Source organism: Vitis vinifera, chromosome 3 (assembly GCF_030704535.1).
Source record: "Vitis vinifera cultivar Pinot Noir 40024 chromosome 3, ASM3070453v1".
NCBI classification, from domain to species: domain Eukaryota; kingdom Viridiplantae; phylum Streptophyta; class Magnoliopsida; order Vitales; family Vitaceae; genus Vitis; species Vitis vinifera.
In genome coordinates, this window is record NC_081807.1 from 1,669,950 (window position 1) to 1,685,285 (window position 15,336).

The following is a 15,336-nucleotide window of genomic DNA, read 5'->3' on the forward strand; positions in this document are numbered from 1 at the left end:
ATTTAATAATAATATAAAAATGTTATTTAATGGTAAGATTTTTTTTAACTTCAATAGTATTTTGGTAAATCAATCAAATTTTAGTAATCATGTTTTTATTTTAAACATATTTAAATGATATTATTGCACATCTATATACCATAATTCATTTTGATATCAATTTTTCACTTTTTTTGTGTTCAAGTGAAGTTAAAAATAGGTAAATGTTTTGATACGAGGTTTAAAAAAGTGTGATTAGTCGAATTAATATGATTAATTTATATTAGAATCAAAATCAAATTGACCTGTTAGTAATGAAAAACTTGAACTAATTTTGGTTTGCTTTGAAATAATATTTTAGATACGAGTTAATTCAAGTCTTAAATCCAATTTTTTAAATATAATTAATACTATTTTTTAATGTTTAATTAAAAGTGAGTTTGAGAGTAATTTAAAAAAACGTTTTTAATATTTTTGACACTTAAATAATTTTTTTTTTAAGTATTATATATATATTAAAGACGTTTTTTAGGATCTTACTGAAAGGATTATGAGAATTACTTTAAAATATTTATACGGATCTTTATATATTAAAAAAATAAAAAAGCTAAAAGTCAAACACACGGAAATAGATTTTCAAAATTCTTATCTAAATCAATTTTTATAATCATTCCAAATCAAGTCGATTTGATGATAAGAGTTTACATCCCTACAAAAGTGCTTTTCATAATTTACATGGTTTTTGTCGGCTTTTTTATTTTCTTACAACCCTAGAGACTTGATATGGTATTCGTAAGTCATATTTGTACCAAATTATTCACGCTAATCACTTGATCCACCCCCGATTAAGATATGATAAATTTGATTTACCCATTCAATGGTCATAATTGCAAGTTGTAGAGGGCTATCACAGTCACCTGCAGCACTCGATAATTCCAATTTTTTTTAATTTGCAAACCAGTCCCTTGATTACGTATAAATTAAGAGCGAAGACAGACTGATTTCTTTTGTGGAATCTCTGAACACGACTGAACCAATGGCTCTCTCCTGGTACGTCCACTTTCTAGGGTTTCAAATTTCCATTGAACTGCACTCTTTCCCATTACTTTCCAACCAATCCTCTTCATTCTTTTAGGGTTACAAAGTTGTGGTTTTCATCATTTCTGTTTTCATTCTCCATTTGGACCTTAGTGACAACAGTTATTTTCATTATCTAATTATTTGAATGGGGGAGTTTGGATTATTTTTCCCCTTTGTTTTATTATTTGATTGAATTCTTAGTTTGTTACTTGTCTGTTTTTACTAGCTCATTTGGGTTTTGAAGTCGGGAAAGTGATCTTGTATGTAGACGCATAATTGACGGTTTTGGTTTGATTGATTGGTTCGGAAACCCATTTGGGAATCCCATTTTTGCTTCTGTTCGCAACCACAATTTTCGATCTGGATTATGCTTTTTTTGCTTATCTTCGTCTCTGTTTTCCAGGGTTTTGTGGATTTTCCAAGACACCCCAGTTCTAGTATACTAAGATCCATCGAGACTTGTTTACTCCATCGATTCTCATCGAGAATTGATAGCAAAATTCATCTGGGTTGATTTCAGGATCACAAATTGATCACTCTGTTACTTGATTTTGTGGTTCTGAATGGCCATGGACGACGGAGAACTTGACTTTTCAAACCAAGATGTATTTTCGAGTCCAAATATGGCGGACCTTCCTAGCAGTTGCTCTATGGATAGCTTTTTTGATGAAATTCTGAAGGATACTCATGCTTGCACTCATACTCATACATGTAATCCACCCGGGCCTGATTTTTCACATACACACACTTGTTTTCATGTTCACACCAAAATCGTACCGGCTCCAGCTGAGGACAACATAGCGACGGATGATACAGCAGAGTCTGCAGAGAAGAAATCAAAGAAACGCCCATTGGGCAATAGGGAAGCAGTTCGAAAGTATCGGGAGAAGAAGAAGGCTCGGGCCGCATCCTTGGAGGATGAGGTTGTGAGATTGAGGTCTCTGAATCAGCAGTTGTTGAAGAGGTTGCAGGGGCAGGCTGCATTGGAGGCAGAGGTTGCAAGGCTCAAGTGCTTGCTTGTGGATATCAGGGGAAGGATTGAAGGAGAGATTGGATCATTTCCTTATCAGAAATCAGCCAAGAGTGGGGACGGATATCCAAACATGGTCAATCAAAGCTTGTCTGGGGCTTTTGTGATGAACCCATGTAACCTGCAGTGTGATGATCAGGTTTATTGCCTTCATCCAGGGGTGGAAGCCAAAAATGGGGAAGCTGCAGGTTTAAATGGTCAAGGATTTAACGGTTGTGATTTTGAGAATATACCGTGTGTGGGGAATCCAAGCGCTGCACTAAAGGAGCTTCCTGGTTGTGGAGTTGGGAATGGGATAACCGCCAATTCTTCCATCCCAAATAAGAGAAGGTGAAACCTGAGTGCCTTTTTCACTTTTCCCCCTTCCTTGGGCTTATTATCCATTTGAATTAGTATAATTGAGTTTGTTTAAGTTAACTATGCATAACGCAATTTAGTTGATAAGTTTCTTCATCTTTGCCATGGATACTCGATGACTTTCTTATATTTCTTGGAGACTTTTTCTCACCTCACTCTCTAATTAGTTTGGAAACAGGTCAAATGAGTGACTGATAATCTTAAAACAGATGGTTGTGTACTTCAAAACACTTTTTCAACCTTGTTAGTTGTTTGGTGCAAATTTGGGTGGCAAGGCAAATGATTATGGCTGATATAGAATATATTGCATCATGAGCCAACTTTGCTTGGGCTTTTGATAACAGCAATTTCCTAATTAGTGACTCATCTTAAACAGAATTATTGCAACTTTTCCAGCTTGTGTCAATCATTCTCTTTCAATTCAAACCTATCTTTGCTGTAACCTTGCAGTCAATTTATGGGGTGTCTAAGATAACTTTATGTTATTGTCAAGTGCATAGTCTTTCTTAGAATACGTTTTATGGTCATTGCCTGTGGTATATATATCATCTTTATTCTTATACTGTCAAATTTGTGTTGGTGGTGTTCTGTAATATCAAGAGTGTTTTAATTTAAGGTAGCCTGTATTAGATGCCATGTTTTAAGTATTACTAGCTAAAATGTTATTTGATTTTAAACGAATAGCTTATGTTCAGCCAACAAATGTTTCTGTTACTTAATATCCTTAAATCCTTAAAAATTACTTCAAAAATTTTACCTTATAGGTTGTTTACCTTATATCCTTAAAAACTACTTTAAAATTTTTTTAAATTTGAGGTAGTGAAATTTTTTTAATACTTAAATATTTTTAAACATTTTTTTAAAAATCATTACCTTTTTTATGTAAATCTTTAAGAATTTTTACATTTGACATAGGAGTTATTAATATTTCCTGATTTTAAAAAACACAAAGTGTATCCAAATGGACACTTAGACTCTATTTGAAAACTGTTCTTGAAAACAGTTTTCTGTTCCTTAGAATAAAAAACAATTTTCTAACTCAGAAAACACATTTGGCAAACAATTTTCTAATAATTTGTTCTAAAAACAAGCTGTTTTTGAAAACAAATTTTAGGTGTTTTCAGTTATTTTTTTATGGTTTCTAAGCAACAATTGAAAATATGAAGAACACTTTAAAAAACTTTAGCGTTGTTCATAAACTCATGGTACTTTCATTGAGAATGGCCCCCAAAAAACTATTTTTCATATTTGACTTCCCAAAAAGAGTTTTGTTTTTTAAAACAACTGGGAACTGTTTTTAAGAACTATTCTCAAAAACTGTGTTTGAAAACTTTTGCAAACAGGCCCTTAATTTTTCGTTATGGTTTTTCTTTTCTGCTGATTTTCTCTCTCCCATATAGGAGTGGCACTTCCTGGGCACATCATTTGCTGTCCTCAAGCTGCATTCCTCTCTCATTTGTCCTATCAAAAAGCAAGAAAATGTTTGATCTAGATGAGCATTTACTATATTATTCTTCATAAGGTGCCTGGTGATTGATCTGGATAGGCATTTACAATATTGTTCTCCATGAAGTGCTAAGCAATTGACCAGTAGCAGTAATCATGTGAATGAACATATTGAAGTGGTTCTTTAGTATGTATATAAGGTAATTGCTTTTGGATAAAATGAATTGACTTGTCAAAATAAAAAGAGCAGCACCAGCAACAACAATAGTAAGATGGACTGTATTTTCTATGTTCCCTTCTTTTTTTCCTATAAATAAGCTTTAGTCTTGTGTATATGACAGACTTGAATATAACTCTATTGCATCTACAACTTATTCCTTGTCGGCTTTTTCTGACTCATTATCATTGTGTTTATTTTATTAGGAGAGGATCGGGCAGCAACAGCTAGTTGAAAAGCAAAAAATATGGATGTCTTCTGATCTTAAGGCTGTATATTGCCTTCCAATAAGTAGTTTTATGGAACTGCAGTGTCACCTTCCCCTTAGGTAGGTCATTTTGTGTTATTTCATTTGTTCTTCTTTTTCTCTTTCTTATGGCAGTTGCTGACTTCTCTATTTGGATTTGAGCTCCACGCTATATGGATGTGCTCCTGTTGTAGTTTGTTACTTTGTTTTGTTATGGTCTTTAGTCCTTGTTTAGTGGAATGTTCTGTAAAGTGGAAAGTGGAAAGTTTAATGGGTATGTAGCTAGAGGACTAATGACCAGAGACCAACCTGTTGGTTTTCTATGATGCCCAAATTCCTTTTCAATCTCAGCCTTCTTAAACCTTACAATGGCATATAATTGTCTGATGTATCAGTTTGCTGTGTTTCTCTTGGATTTTTCAGTTCTTAAATCAGTTTTTCTTTCTTTCTGAGCCATATGAATTCTTTATTGCTCAATTACAGAACAGAACTTAGGGAAGGTGGGATGTTTTACGTCTCCCCACTATGAGCCGTGAACAGGTGAGTTGCGAACCTCAATTCCTGAGATCCAAACTCCAGATTTGTTTTTGCGATGGGTGAATTGAACTCAAAATGGTTCTTTCATTTTTGTATTGGAAAATCTCCATCAGGCAGCATTGTGTCTGTGGACAGAAGATTTTGCAAATAAATCATGTGGTTTCTCCTAGTCGTGACAGATAAGTGGTTTAACTGCATGGCATGTTTGTGTGTGATTGGTGCACCCAGCCAAAAGGATGATGTGCCCTCACCTCCCATCACTGGGATGAAAATGAAGATGGCAAGATAAGGGGATTCATTTTGGCTTTCAACTTTCACCCTTGCCCAGGCTCCTACATACCCAACAGAATGTGTTCCAACAGGCTGCTTATCAAGATGAGTTTCTTTCCAAATCTAGTCTCCAAATTCTGCTCAACTTTCCAATTATATTGATTGATTTCTTAATTCTTATCAATGACAATAGGCGAAACAAATTATCTTTTAAAAATTCAATGATAATGATGAATTTCAAACTATAACACTCCAGATCATGATGGCAACACTAATTTTCCCATGTTAGCCAATAGATGCCTTCAGCCCATCAACCCCTCTAAAATCCTTGAGGGCCTCCCACCTCCAGCTTTGAATCATCTCCTGGCAAGCTTATATCAGGGCAAAAAGAGTATCCCATAAATCTTTTGGGTGAAGAACAACAATTTGAGAAGCTTCAATATTCCCAAGCCAAGCCTCCATAGCAGTGCCTAAACCTGAATCACATTCGCTGCTGCTATTGCCTCTCTATTGAGTTTCACCCACTTCTCAGTAAGGCTCTTCCATTTGACCATGGCAAAATCTCCTCTGAACCTTTTTTTGGTTCAAGCTCCTGACTTGTTTCGACAAAACAGAGATTTTGCATACAATCAGCACTCATGTTAACCTAATCGAGAACTTTCTTATAACAGAGCTTACAGCAGAAATTCACACATGTTCAAAGGTAAAACTAAGCAACAATTTTCTTAGATGAAAGTCAGTAATTGGTTTCTGACAAAAACATAATTACAGCCTCTATCAAATTCTGACTCATAAAATGGCGAGAATGTCTTTTAATTCATCTATGAATGATCATCAGCAGTTTGTGTGCCATCCTCATCTCGATAAATACCCTCGGTCATTTTCCAGATCTGAAGAGTATTGTCCTCAGCTACACTTGAAATAACCCATGGCTCATTTTTGTTCCAGGAGAAGTCTGATATCTTGGCTTTATGACCCCCATGAGAAAAGAGAAGCTCAGGAGGACCATCTGCAGCATCTCCTTCTAACTGCTCCTCCCCAATCCTAAAGGCATCAGTGTGTGTCAGTTATGGCAAAATTGGGCATGTGGAAGACTCAAAATATGCCACAAGTTTAAAAAGAACAAATTAATGTTGAGAATATAAGATTGAAGGAACTAAAATTTCATCCAGAGCCTGAGTGGAATCTTAGCTGGAATTTTTCAAACGAACAACAAAACTGAAGCAATGGAAACATTGGAAGGCTGGGAAAATCTAGCAAGAATGCACCCAATTAACAGGCAAAACTCGTACAAACAGTTTCATATGCATGATTCAAATGCTTGTACTAGTGAGTTGGGCGGCGATGAACCTTAAGCATAGAGGTGTCCAATGAGCCGGGCAACCCATTTTGGCCTGTGGCCCGGCAGGCCAAAAGACCGGGCTGGGCTGGCACAGCCAATACTGTAGCAACGGGCTGCCAGCATGGCACAACATGGCACAATTAGCCCACGGGCTTATGGGCCATGCCGAGCCACCTATTTGGCTTGCATGGGCCAGCCCGGCCCAGCCCATTGGACACCTCTACTTGAGCATGAACAAACTGACATTAAATGCAATCAAATTACCGGACGTTAAATGACAACGGTTTGGTTTTGCCAAGTCAATAACATGCTTGGTGTAAGGAGAGTTTCTAATAAGAATAATAGAATCAGATCTATTGAGGCGTTCTCATTGTACATTTTCAATTTTTTCTATTTGTCTCTTAGCTCTTCACAGTTGAATGCTAAAAGCAGTGGCTGAGCAGTTGGGATTAAAATTGTCTGTCCCTTTAAATTCCTAGAAATCCATAAGAATATTTTTCAAGTAGCAAGCAGTTGTGTCCTATGGTCAAACTTAACATGTTCGAAATAGGTCCAGTAGAGTTGGAGGTCAATATGGCTTGTTTGGCAAAAACAATGGGCTTTATAGACTTCTTCCCAAACCATTATTCATTATGGCCTTGCCATGCAAATATTAATTTTTTTCTTTGTACTTTAAGGGTGCATTTAGTACATGGGAATAAGAATAAATATGAAGGTGAATCACAATACCATGTAGAAGAAATAAATCAAAATTCTAATGAGAGTAGGTTTTGATTTTCACGCCAAAGAATTTTTTATTCTTATTTTCATTCTCTATTCCAATGTGCCGTGACCTAAGTTGGAGCTCCAGCTTCATCCTAGGGCTTCAGTGCCTTCATGTTTATGTAGAAGTGGAGGATTAAGCTACAGCTTCATCAAAACAGAGTGTATTTGGCTGGGAAGTGGACGATTACACATCTTCATATGTAATTTTAGCTTTATATAAAACACTAAAGCTGCAAGATGGAGTTGTGGCTTTAACTTAAGTTTTAGAAAAATAAATACAAAGAATTACAACCAGGTGGCCACAAAGGTCATAGTGATAATAGTTTGGGAAGCAGTCTATATCCTCTTTTTCTGCCAGAGATCCCATTTTAACCTTAAACTCTCAACTGGGCCCAACCGTTATTTTCTTGATTCTTTGGTTTGAATTAAAATGTTTTGCTGGTTGCTCAAGATCCTACCTTCTCATCTTTTAGGCAATCAAATGGATCATAAATGAAGCAACAGGGAAATATAGAAATTTTAAAATCTTGTAAACAAAGAAAAGCACATGAGTTATTATTCCCAGCAAAACTTTCTTGGTATGAAATACCTGTTAAGATCCCAAACCATCAACCTCCGGTCATCAGCAGAAGAAGCCAACACAGTTTCATGATTGGGATCCCATTCTACCTGGAATACCTCCTCCCTGTAGGAAACAAAGTCCAGTGAGAAATGATATTTCAAACGTCAAGATGGGTCTGGTCCTAGTAAATTTAAGAGAATCATGATGTAAAAAACCTCAAGGAAAACATCAACAGTAAGTTTGTGTCATTGCATGACATTCAACCATCAAGCTACTGATACAGTCAGAAGTTTGTGTTCCATTCTTAAGAAAGCATTCTAAAAGAAGGCTTACTACTTTTAAGAAAGTATATTAAAAATGGATTCGTGACAAGTACATGTTTGCCTCAATCAAAAAGTTTGGACCTAAGGTACAGGCAGAGCAACATGCCAATTATTTTTTAAACCTATCAATAATCTCAGATTCCACAGACCCTTTGTTCAGTGACTTCAGCCTTTAACCAAGCCTCCCAAGACTCAGCAGACATAACCACAACCACACACATAAAATGGGTCAGTAGACCATGCAAACAAAGATGATTAAGGGTTAAAGCTTCGTTGCAAAAGGAGAAGAAAAAGCACATATGAATTGGTAAGTGGTGGTGTGAGTATGGCAGGTTGGTGTTTGGTGAGGGGAGGGAAGAGCAGGTGACATATAAACATTCTTATAGTTAATTTATCAACATTTACAATCTCTAGTTTTTCAAGGTGAATCTTTTTTTGGTGTCTGATGGAATCAAACCGGAAACCTCTCCCATCAAGTCCCCCATCCACTGCCAATTGAGCTAGGCCTCACCATTAACATTAAGAATATTACAAGGGCATGAACTTTATAATTTCTTCATAACACTTACAGGGGCAGGAACTTCCCCATCCCCGTACCAAATCCTTGCCACCAGAGTAAGGCCTTAAGGGCATGAACCTTATGATTTCTTCATAATACTTAGATTTTAATTTATAATATGAAAGGCAAAGGACATACGTGTGGCTGCTTAAAACATGCAATGGTGAGTTCAGCTTCCGCATATCGAACAGCCCAACAGTAGTGTCTGAAGATGCTGTAGCCAGAATCCATTCATTATATGGATTGAAAGAAAGAAAATTCACCTGAAACCAAGAAAAAAGATGTGTTACTAGTAAACAACATATCATGAAGGATTTTGATACACAACAGAAGCAGCTTGTCACACATAAATGAAGGATCAGGTCTTCTCAGAAGTCAGGACTAATGGTTAATTCCCATCTAGTCTTTCAAGGGATAATGGCAGACATCTCAATTGCCCACTCAGTGTGTTTCCTAGTGGATCACACCACAATGTTTTCCATATTAATTGTAGATATGACATACACTACTTTCAAGTCTCCATAAGTCAAAAGGTGCCAAAGATTTCCAGTATACAACAAGCATGCTGAGAAGTAATTCTTTATTTTCTCAAGCAGTCAAAAATATTGATACCACATTTCTAGAAAGCGTCTAAGATCTGATAACTGTTAGCTACTTTTTTCATACATTTGGAGATCAAAAGATACAAACTAATCTTGGATATTCTGCAACCTTAATAGATTTACTCGTATGGGAAAGGGTCCAAGGGAATCAGATATTGTTCATTACTAAGGTAAGAACAGCAGCTCTCTAAAGGTGAAACTTACATGAGCATGGAAGCACAATGGCAGTCCAGATGGAAGTTAAACCAAAAGTGCAAACTGCCAACATGCTTGTAGTGTAAAATAGCTTGTTTGTGCAGGAGAAACCAGTTGATAGAATCATAATACTGTACATATTATAATGAACTATGGTTAAGCTGCAAGAGGGGGAGGGAGGGAGAGAGACAGAGACAAAGAGAGAGATTGGCAGTGTTCATAAAATTACTTGATGCAAAAAAAGTACATAAATCAGAAAAATACCTAGGTAACTCAGCTAGAATCTGGTACAAGGGAGTAGATGAATTTTAGAAGTTTGATCTTTTGTCATGATTTATCTTAATAAGGTCATGTCATTTTTCTAAAGTTCTAAAAAAATTCATTCCCAGTGTCACCATCCTTTGAAGGGAAAAGCACACACTTAAAGGTAATTACTTTCCCATCCATTTTATTTACAATAAATTGAAGGATATCCATTGTAGTAGTTTGATTTAATGCAGTATTCAACTTCTCTTTCATAGCTCACTTCACTGTTTTAAAGATTTTCCAATCAAAGCAATTTATCAGCTCCATTGCCTCCCTTCTTGTTGTTTGATACTTCAGCCTGTTTGACCCAATCTAGTAAAGTATGACTGCCAATAGCTGGAGCTCTTGAGAGGGAGAGGGAGGATGCAAGGGCACAGAGTTCCTTTTCGTTAGAGTATATGATGTGTAGCCCCACAATCGTGCCTGGTTCCTTCCTTGCCCTTCATGATATGCCCTGCAAAGAAGGTTTACCCAGGTTTTTCTCTGAGCAGACCCGTCTCTGGGAGGGGTCTGCCCAGAGAGGGTAAACCTTCTTTGCAGGGGCATATCGTGAAGGGCAAGGAAGGAACTGGGCACGATCGTGGAGCAACATGATGGGAGCACTTATAATCCCCAGTTGGAAACACCATATTCTAATGAGTGGAGATCACCAATCCAATGAAATAAGCAATGTGTTGGTTAGTACATCAACAATTATCATTTCAAAATTAAGAGCTATATTGTAACAATCTAAAGCACATTCAGATCACTCGAGCAACATGGTTAGAAAGTAAAACTCTATACAAACAAACAAGTTGAAAAGAAACAATCATACAGCTGAAATAATTTTGAGCACTGATTCACCTCTTTCTCATGAACTATAACAGAATGCTGAGGTTTGTCCAAACGCAAGTCCCAAATCATTAATCGACAATCATCCCCCACTGATCCAAATAGATTTTCATTCTTCAAATGCCAGGACACATCTTCTACCACGTTTTCATGAGCCTGAATTGACATTCACAAATCATGCAATAACATAAACAACAATTAAACCAATTGAATTTTAAGTCAACAAACAGAAATGTATAACCCAAATCATTACCTCGTAAACATGCATTGCGCCTAGCACTTTATCTTCAGCAGATGCAGACACATCCCATAAGCATACCTTGCAATCATTTGAACCACTCAAAACATAACCCCCTTTAAAGGAACTCCAAGACAACCCATACCCTTCTTTCTCATGACCCCTTAACCTCAAATCAGGATTGCAAGACCGTCCTTCGCCCCCCACCGGCGGCTTTTGACAGTTAAAAACGTACACTTCCAAACCACTTGTCTTAGCAGCAACCATATCTGGGTTTTGTGGCATACACCGAGCTCGATTTACTTCTCCATCCACATGTATTTTCTTCGTTATCTCCACCTATGAGATAAAAATACCAAGACTTCTCACTTAGTAATTTCATCGAACATTTGGAGAGAAAAACCAAAAACAGATTATTTATTTCCCCAATTAGTGATTTCATCAAACAATGCTGAGCAAAACCAAAAATAGATTGCATACTTGCTTCGTTGGAAACTTAATAAAACGTTTTGTAACACGAACCAATCATAGATCTCTCACTTTCACACTTAGTTTTTCATTGACCAACTGATGGGTGAACCTAAACCAAAAAACATTAAATCCTAAAAGTTAAAACCCATAACCTAAACGCCTAAACTCGCAAACCCTAACGTGCAGAAAACCATAAACCCAATAAAAAATTACTAACCTTAGGAATCGTGGGGTTTTGCTCAGATGGGGCGGCGGTGTTTCTGGGGAGGAATGCGTCGGCGACCATGAGGTAGTTGGGGAAGCCGTCGGAGGTGTGGGTCCCGAGGACAAGTTTGTGAACGGAGAATGAGTCGAGGGCGTAGGGGAGCGGAGGAGATGGGAGGAATTGAACAGTGAGAGAAGGCCATTCGAGGGGGTGAGAGATGATGAGATCGTAGAGAAATGGAGTGTTCTTCTTCCACACTGTGAACTCCTCCTCCACCTGCTCAACACTCATTTCTTCTTCTCCCATCGCTCTCCCTCTGCAATTTCTGGTTTTCCCCCGCCAAAATCTGGTTTTTTCCCGCCAAGGGTACGGAGCTCTAAGGTGAGGGAGGGATGTTCTGAAATATTTATAGGGTGTGGAGTTGGGCTTAGTGGAAAGAATAAACAAAAGCCCAATATGTAGGAAGCCCATTAAACCTTTTTGTTAAAAAAATATATATATATATATATATATATATTAAAATGATGAATCCCAATTTTCAAATTTCAATGATGGAATAAATATTAAAAATGAGACTCAAATATATGCTTTATAGCGCATTTTTTCAATGATTTAAAAAGTAAATTTAAAAAATGATCTTTTCTTAAATGAGTAAAAATATGTTAAGTCTTCTCTATTTGTTAGATTCCTTTAAGCCTTTTTAATTGAATATCTATTTTCACTTGAACCATTGGTATGTATAAATGAGGAAAGGGTCAATTTAAATACTGTGACTTCAACCTGACTTTAATTTGCCAGTAAAACCAAAAACAAAAAAATAATTATCCTAAATAAATCCTAAGAATATGTTTGGTTCAAAAAACATTAAAAAAAAATGGTTTTCTCATATTTGGTTTAACAATAAAAAATATGAAAAAAAAAATTCAAATCTTTAAAATTAATTAAAAATTTATGCATTTTAAAACCATCAAATCTTAATATAATAATAAAAAATAAGTTAAATGAGACTAAAGAGAATATAATTTTTTTTTCTACTTTTCCTCTGCTCAAATCGATCAAAACCAAACATAGTCTAACTCTATTTTCTTTCCCTTGATGAGAACCAAACATGGTCTAAATGTTTCGATAGATAGAACCGAATCTCAATCAAATCTTCAATGTTCTTAAAGAACTTACTATGATTACCTATATATTTTTTGAGCCGAAATGCTAGGTCACTTGGTGTGAGTAGAAATTAATGAGGAATCAAATTCAAGTTATTAAAGCATGAGTCGAGAGTTTATTGCCTAAGTAGATTGTGTTAAGAGTAACTCGTGGTTACATCATGTTCAAATCAAGAGTGTAGCATATAATGTAAGGATACCCACATCAATAATGGACCTCAAAATGACGAGAACTATCCCCAATGCTTCACCATATTCATGATTGAGTGATGTAACCCTAGAAATTCATGATGACGCTCACTCACATATTTGTGTCCTTTTCCCCACCCAACCCAACCACTCACTCCGAAAAGGAAAGCACACAAAGGTATGAAAGATTCCAGTTTGTTTTTAGCCTCATCCTTAAAGTCTAGATAACTTTTCCCGTTTGGATAAGGAAACATTTTTCTAACACTCCTTAGAATACATTAAATTCATTTATGATAAAAAATATATATATTAAAATTACATCAAAATATATTGTTTCAAATAAAAGAGGAAGAAGAAGAAGATTCAAACACACGAATTACAAGCAAAAGGGAAAAGATCTGACGGTCCTAGAGAGTCTATCTAAATGAGGATGATCACATGATAGCGCAAGCGGCTGGATTCTCATCACTGAAGGCTGTGGTGTACCGCACCTCAGTGGAGCTCGCACGTGCCAGATGCGAATACTGAGGGTCCTCGTACGCGTTTCGCACATACCCAGGTGGTGCCTTCTTGTCGTACACCCCAGGAGCGTAAGGGTGCGCCACCACGTCGTATGGCACGTAGGGCCACAGCTCTGCCTTCTTGCCAGTCCGATGTGCGACACGTGACACCACCTTAGCGGGGTCCACGTACCCGACAACTGTAAGCTTGTGATGCTTCGGCACCACGTCCACCTGCGTCACACCCTTCATTCCCTCTACTGCTCTCCGCACCTTCCGCTCACACCCTTCGCAGTCCATCTTCACCTTGATCTCCACCGTCTGATCATACAACAACAACAACAACATATTAGCGATCATGTGAACTGCACCCTAAATAAATCCCACCCTAGGTAGTAGGACCCACGGGTCATGGATCACGTTAGCTGGGACCCACATCCCACTAACGCTCCGCTGCACTAATAGAAATACGCCAGGTCATCATAAAAATTATGACATATATCCTAGGTGGCAAAAGATGATGGGTGAATCAGTCCGCTAGACCTAGCTTCTGATACTGGCATACAGAAGGCTACCGATGTTCCCGAATGGTCTAGATATTTTGAATATCCACAGTTCAGTTCTGACCGAAATTACCAAAATACCCCCATCATGCATCTTTCTCGCCAAACGAACGAGAGTTACAGAACAAAAAAGTGAAAAAACTAAAAAGGCCCCAACTCCGACTCGGACGAGTCAACCGCGCAATCTCCAGCGAGTCACCGGATCTCGCTGCTCTAGGAGTGGGTCGGGTCCATGGGACCAAACCCACCACCAAAACCCCACAAAAAACCGAACCCAAACAAGGAATTAAGAATGTTGAGAGGAAAGCACCTGAAGCTGCTTGCGTCTCTTCAGCTTGGAACTGCCATGAGAGCAGTCGAAGAGATGAGAAACATGATCCAAAGCACCCATCACGAAACCCGAAAAGGATTCCACACAAATGTAAAAGAAAAGGGAAGAAACCCAAATAGAATTTCCAACGAGAGGCCTTTGCTTCGTCTCAAAAGAGTGAAAACGTTGAGTCTGATATACACACTTCGTTGCCTCCTCCCTTGCATTATATAGAGCTATTTGTTCTGATCTGGGCCGTCCATAGTACATGGCGGTTTGGGGTCTGTTTTGCCACGTGTCCCTGACATTTCCAACTGTGGGCCCTGTCTCCCACCGCCCTAAGGTCCCAGTGGGCCCCCAACAGTTTTGTCCGTATTAAAGCGGATGGGGTACCATTGTGGGCTGTGGGCCTGTCGCTTAAAGAGGGGAGGAGGGGCCCACAAGTGGGAAAGCAGTTTGTTGAGCGCGTTAATGGGTCTTATTTATATCATCATTATCCAAATTAGGTATCCCTGAATTTTGTCCTTTTTAAAACATTTGCTTCAATTTAAAGTTCATTATTATAACTGAAGGTTGAATTTTAATTAATTTTATTATAAATAGGGTTTTAATGCTTTACCATTTTTTTAAAATAAAATTCCACAAAAATAAATTTTGTAATTTCAATTGTGAAGATTTCTTTTCTTTAATTCTCATAAAATGCTCTAAAAAATAATAGTATGTTTGTGATAATTTTGAATTTTTTTAATCATTTTTTAAATACAAAATTCTATTTGAAAACTAAAATATAAAAATTGATTTTTTTCTACTTATTTTAGAAAAGTAAAACAACTAAAAGATGTTGCAGGATAAATTAGTTTTCAAATTTGGTAAAAATTAGTTTGACATTTAATTAATCCCCAAAACAATAAAAAATTTCAAACATTTTATGATTTAAATTGATGATTTTTTAAAATGAAAATGTTACAAAAATAAATTTTATTGATTTTCAATCCCATTTGCATAAAGATTTAAATTTTTTTTAATAATAATTGTGAAAAAAATCACGT

The 15,336-nt window shown here is 36.9% G+C and overlaps 3 protein-coding genes across 3 annotated transcripts; 1 reads left to right on the forward strand and 2 right to left on the reverse strand.

Annotated features, from left to right (window-relative positions):
* The first annotated feature begins 925 nt into the window (after nucleotides 1-925).
* On the forward strand, nucleotides 926-4,762 carry LOC100243471 (basic leucine zipper 23). The gene is made up of 3 exons (XM_002278800.4): nucleotides 926-1,029; nucleotides 1,463-2,419; nucleotides 4,316-4,762. Exons 2-3 carry the CDS (start codon nucleotides 1,623-1,625, stop codon nucleotides 4,338-4,340), a joined length of 822 nt encoding a protein of 273 aa, XP_002278836.1. The 5' UTR covers nucleotides 926-1,029; nucleotides 1,463-1,622; the 3' UTR covers nucleotides 4,341-4,762.
* Nucleotides 4,763-5,804: 1,042 nt separating this feature from the next.
* Nucleotides 5,805-12,010, reverse strand: LOC100265787 (WD-40 repeat-containing protein MSI3). The gene is made up of 6 exons (XM_002278895.4): nucleotides 11,575-12,010; nucleotides 10,902-11,225; nucleotides 10,661-10,804; nucleotides 8,853-8,977; nucleotides 7,860-7,955; nucleotides 5,805-6,207 (listed from the first exon to the last, which is right to left on the reverse strand). The coding sequence occupies exons 1-6, from the start codon at nucleotides 11,866-11,868 to the stop codon at nucleotides 5,985-5,987; spliced, it is 1,206 nt and encodes a 401-aa protein (XP_002278931.1). The 5' UTR covers nucleotides 11,869-12,010; the 3' UTR covers nucleotides 5,805-5,984.
* A 1,157-nt stretch (nucleotides 12,011-13,167) lies between these two features.
* Nucleotides 13,168-14,513, reverse strand: LOC100260571 (heavy metal-associated isoprenylated plant protein 26). The gene is made up of 2 exons (XM_002278843.4): nucleotides 14,288-14,513; nucleotides 13,168-13,735 (listed from the first exon to the last, which is right to left on the reverse strand). Exons 1-2 carry the CDS (start codon nucleotides 14,366-14,368, stop codon nucleotides 13,349-13,351), a joined length of 468 nt encoding a protein of 155 aa, XP_002278879.1. The 5' UTR covers nucleotides 14,369-14,513; the 3' UTR covers nucleotides 13,168-13,348.
* Nucleotides 14,514-15,336: the final 823 nt, after the last annotated feature.

What these genes read in the sequence shown, in the direction of transcription:
- LOC100243471 (XM_002278800.4), top strand. Translation starts at nt 1,623, where the DNA reads ATGGCCATGGACGACGGAGAACTTGACTTTTCAAACCAAGATGTATTT. An exon ending in TCCATCCCAAATAAGAGAAG is followed by an intron (nt 2,420 to 4,315) that starts GTGAAACCTGAG and finishes TTATTTTATTAG; the next exon opens with GAGAGGATCGGGCAGCAACA.
- LOC100265787 (XM_002278895.4), bottom strand. Translation starts at nt 11,868, where the DNA reads ATGGGAGAAGAAGAAATGAGTGTTGAGCAGGTGGAGGAGGAGTTCACA. An exon ending in GCGCAATGCATGTTTACGAG is followed by an intron (nt 10,805 to 10,901) that starts GTAATGATTTGG and finishes ATGTCAATTCAG; the next exon opens with GCTCATGAAAACGTGGTAGA. An exon ending in TTATAGTTCATGAGAAAGAG is followed by an intron (nt 8,978 to 10,660) that starts GTGAATCAGTGC and finishes TCTTGGTTTCAG; the next exon opens with GTGAATTTTCTTTCTTTCAA.
- LOC100260571 (XM_002278843.4), bottom strand. Translation starts at nt 14,368, where the DNA reads ATGGGTGCTTTGGATCATGTTTCTCATCTCTTCGACTGCTCTCATGGC. An exon ending in AGAGACGCAAGCAGCTTCAG is followed by an intron (nt 13,736 to 14,287) that starts GTGCTTTCCTCT and finishes TTGTATGATCAG; the next exon opens with ACGGTGGAGATCAAGGTGAA.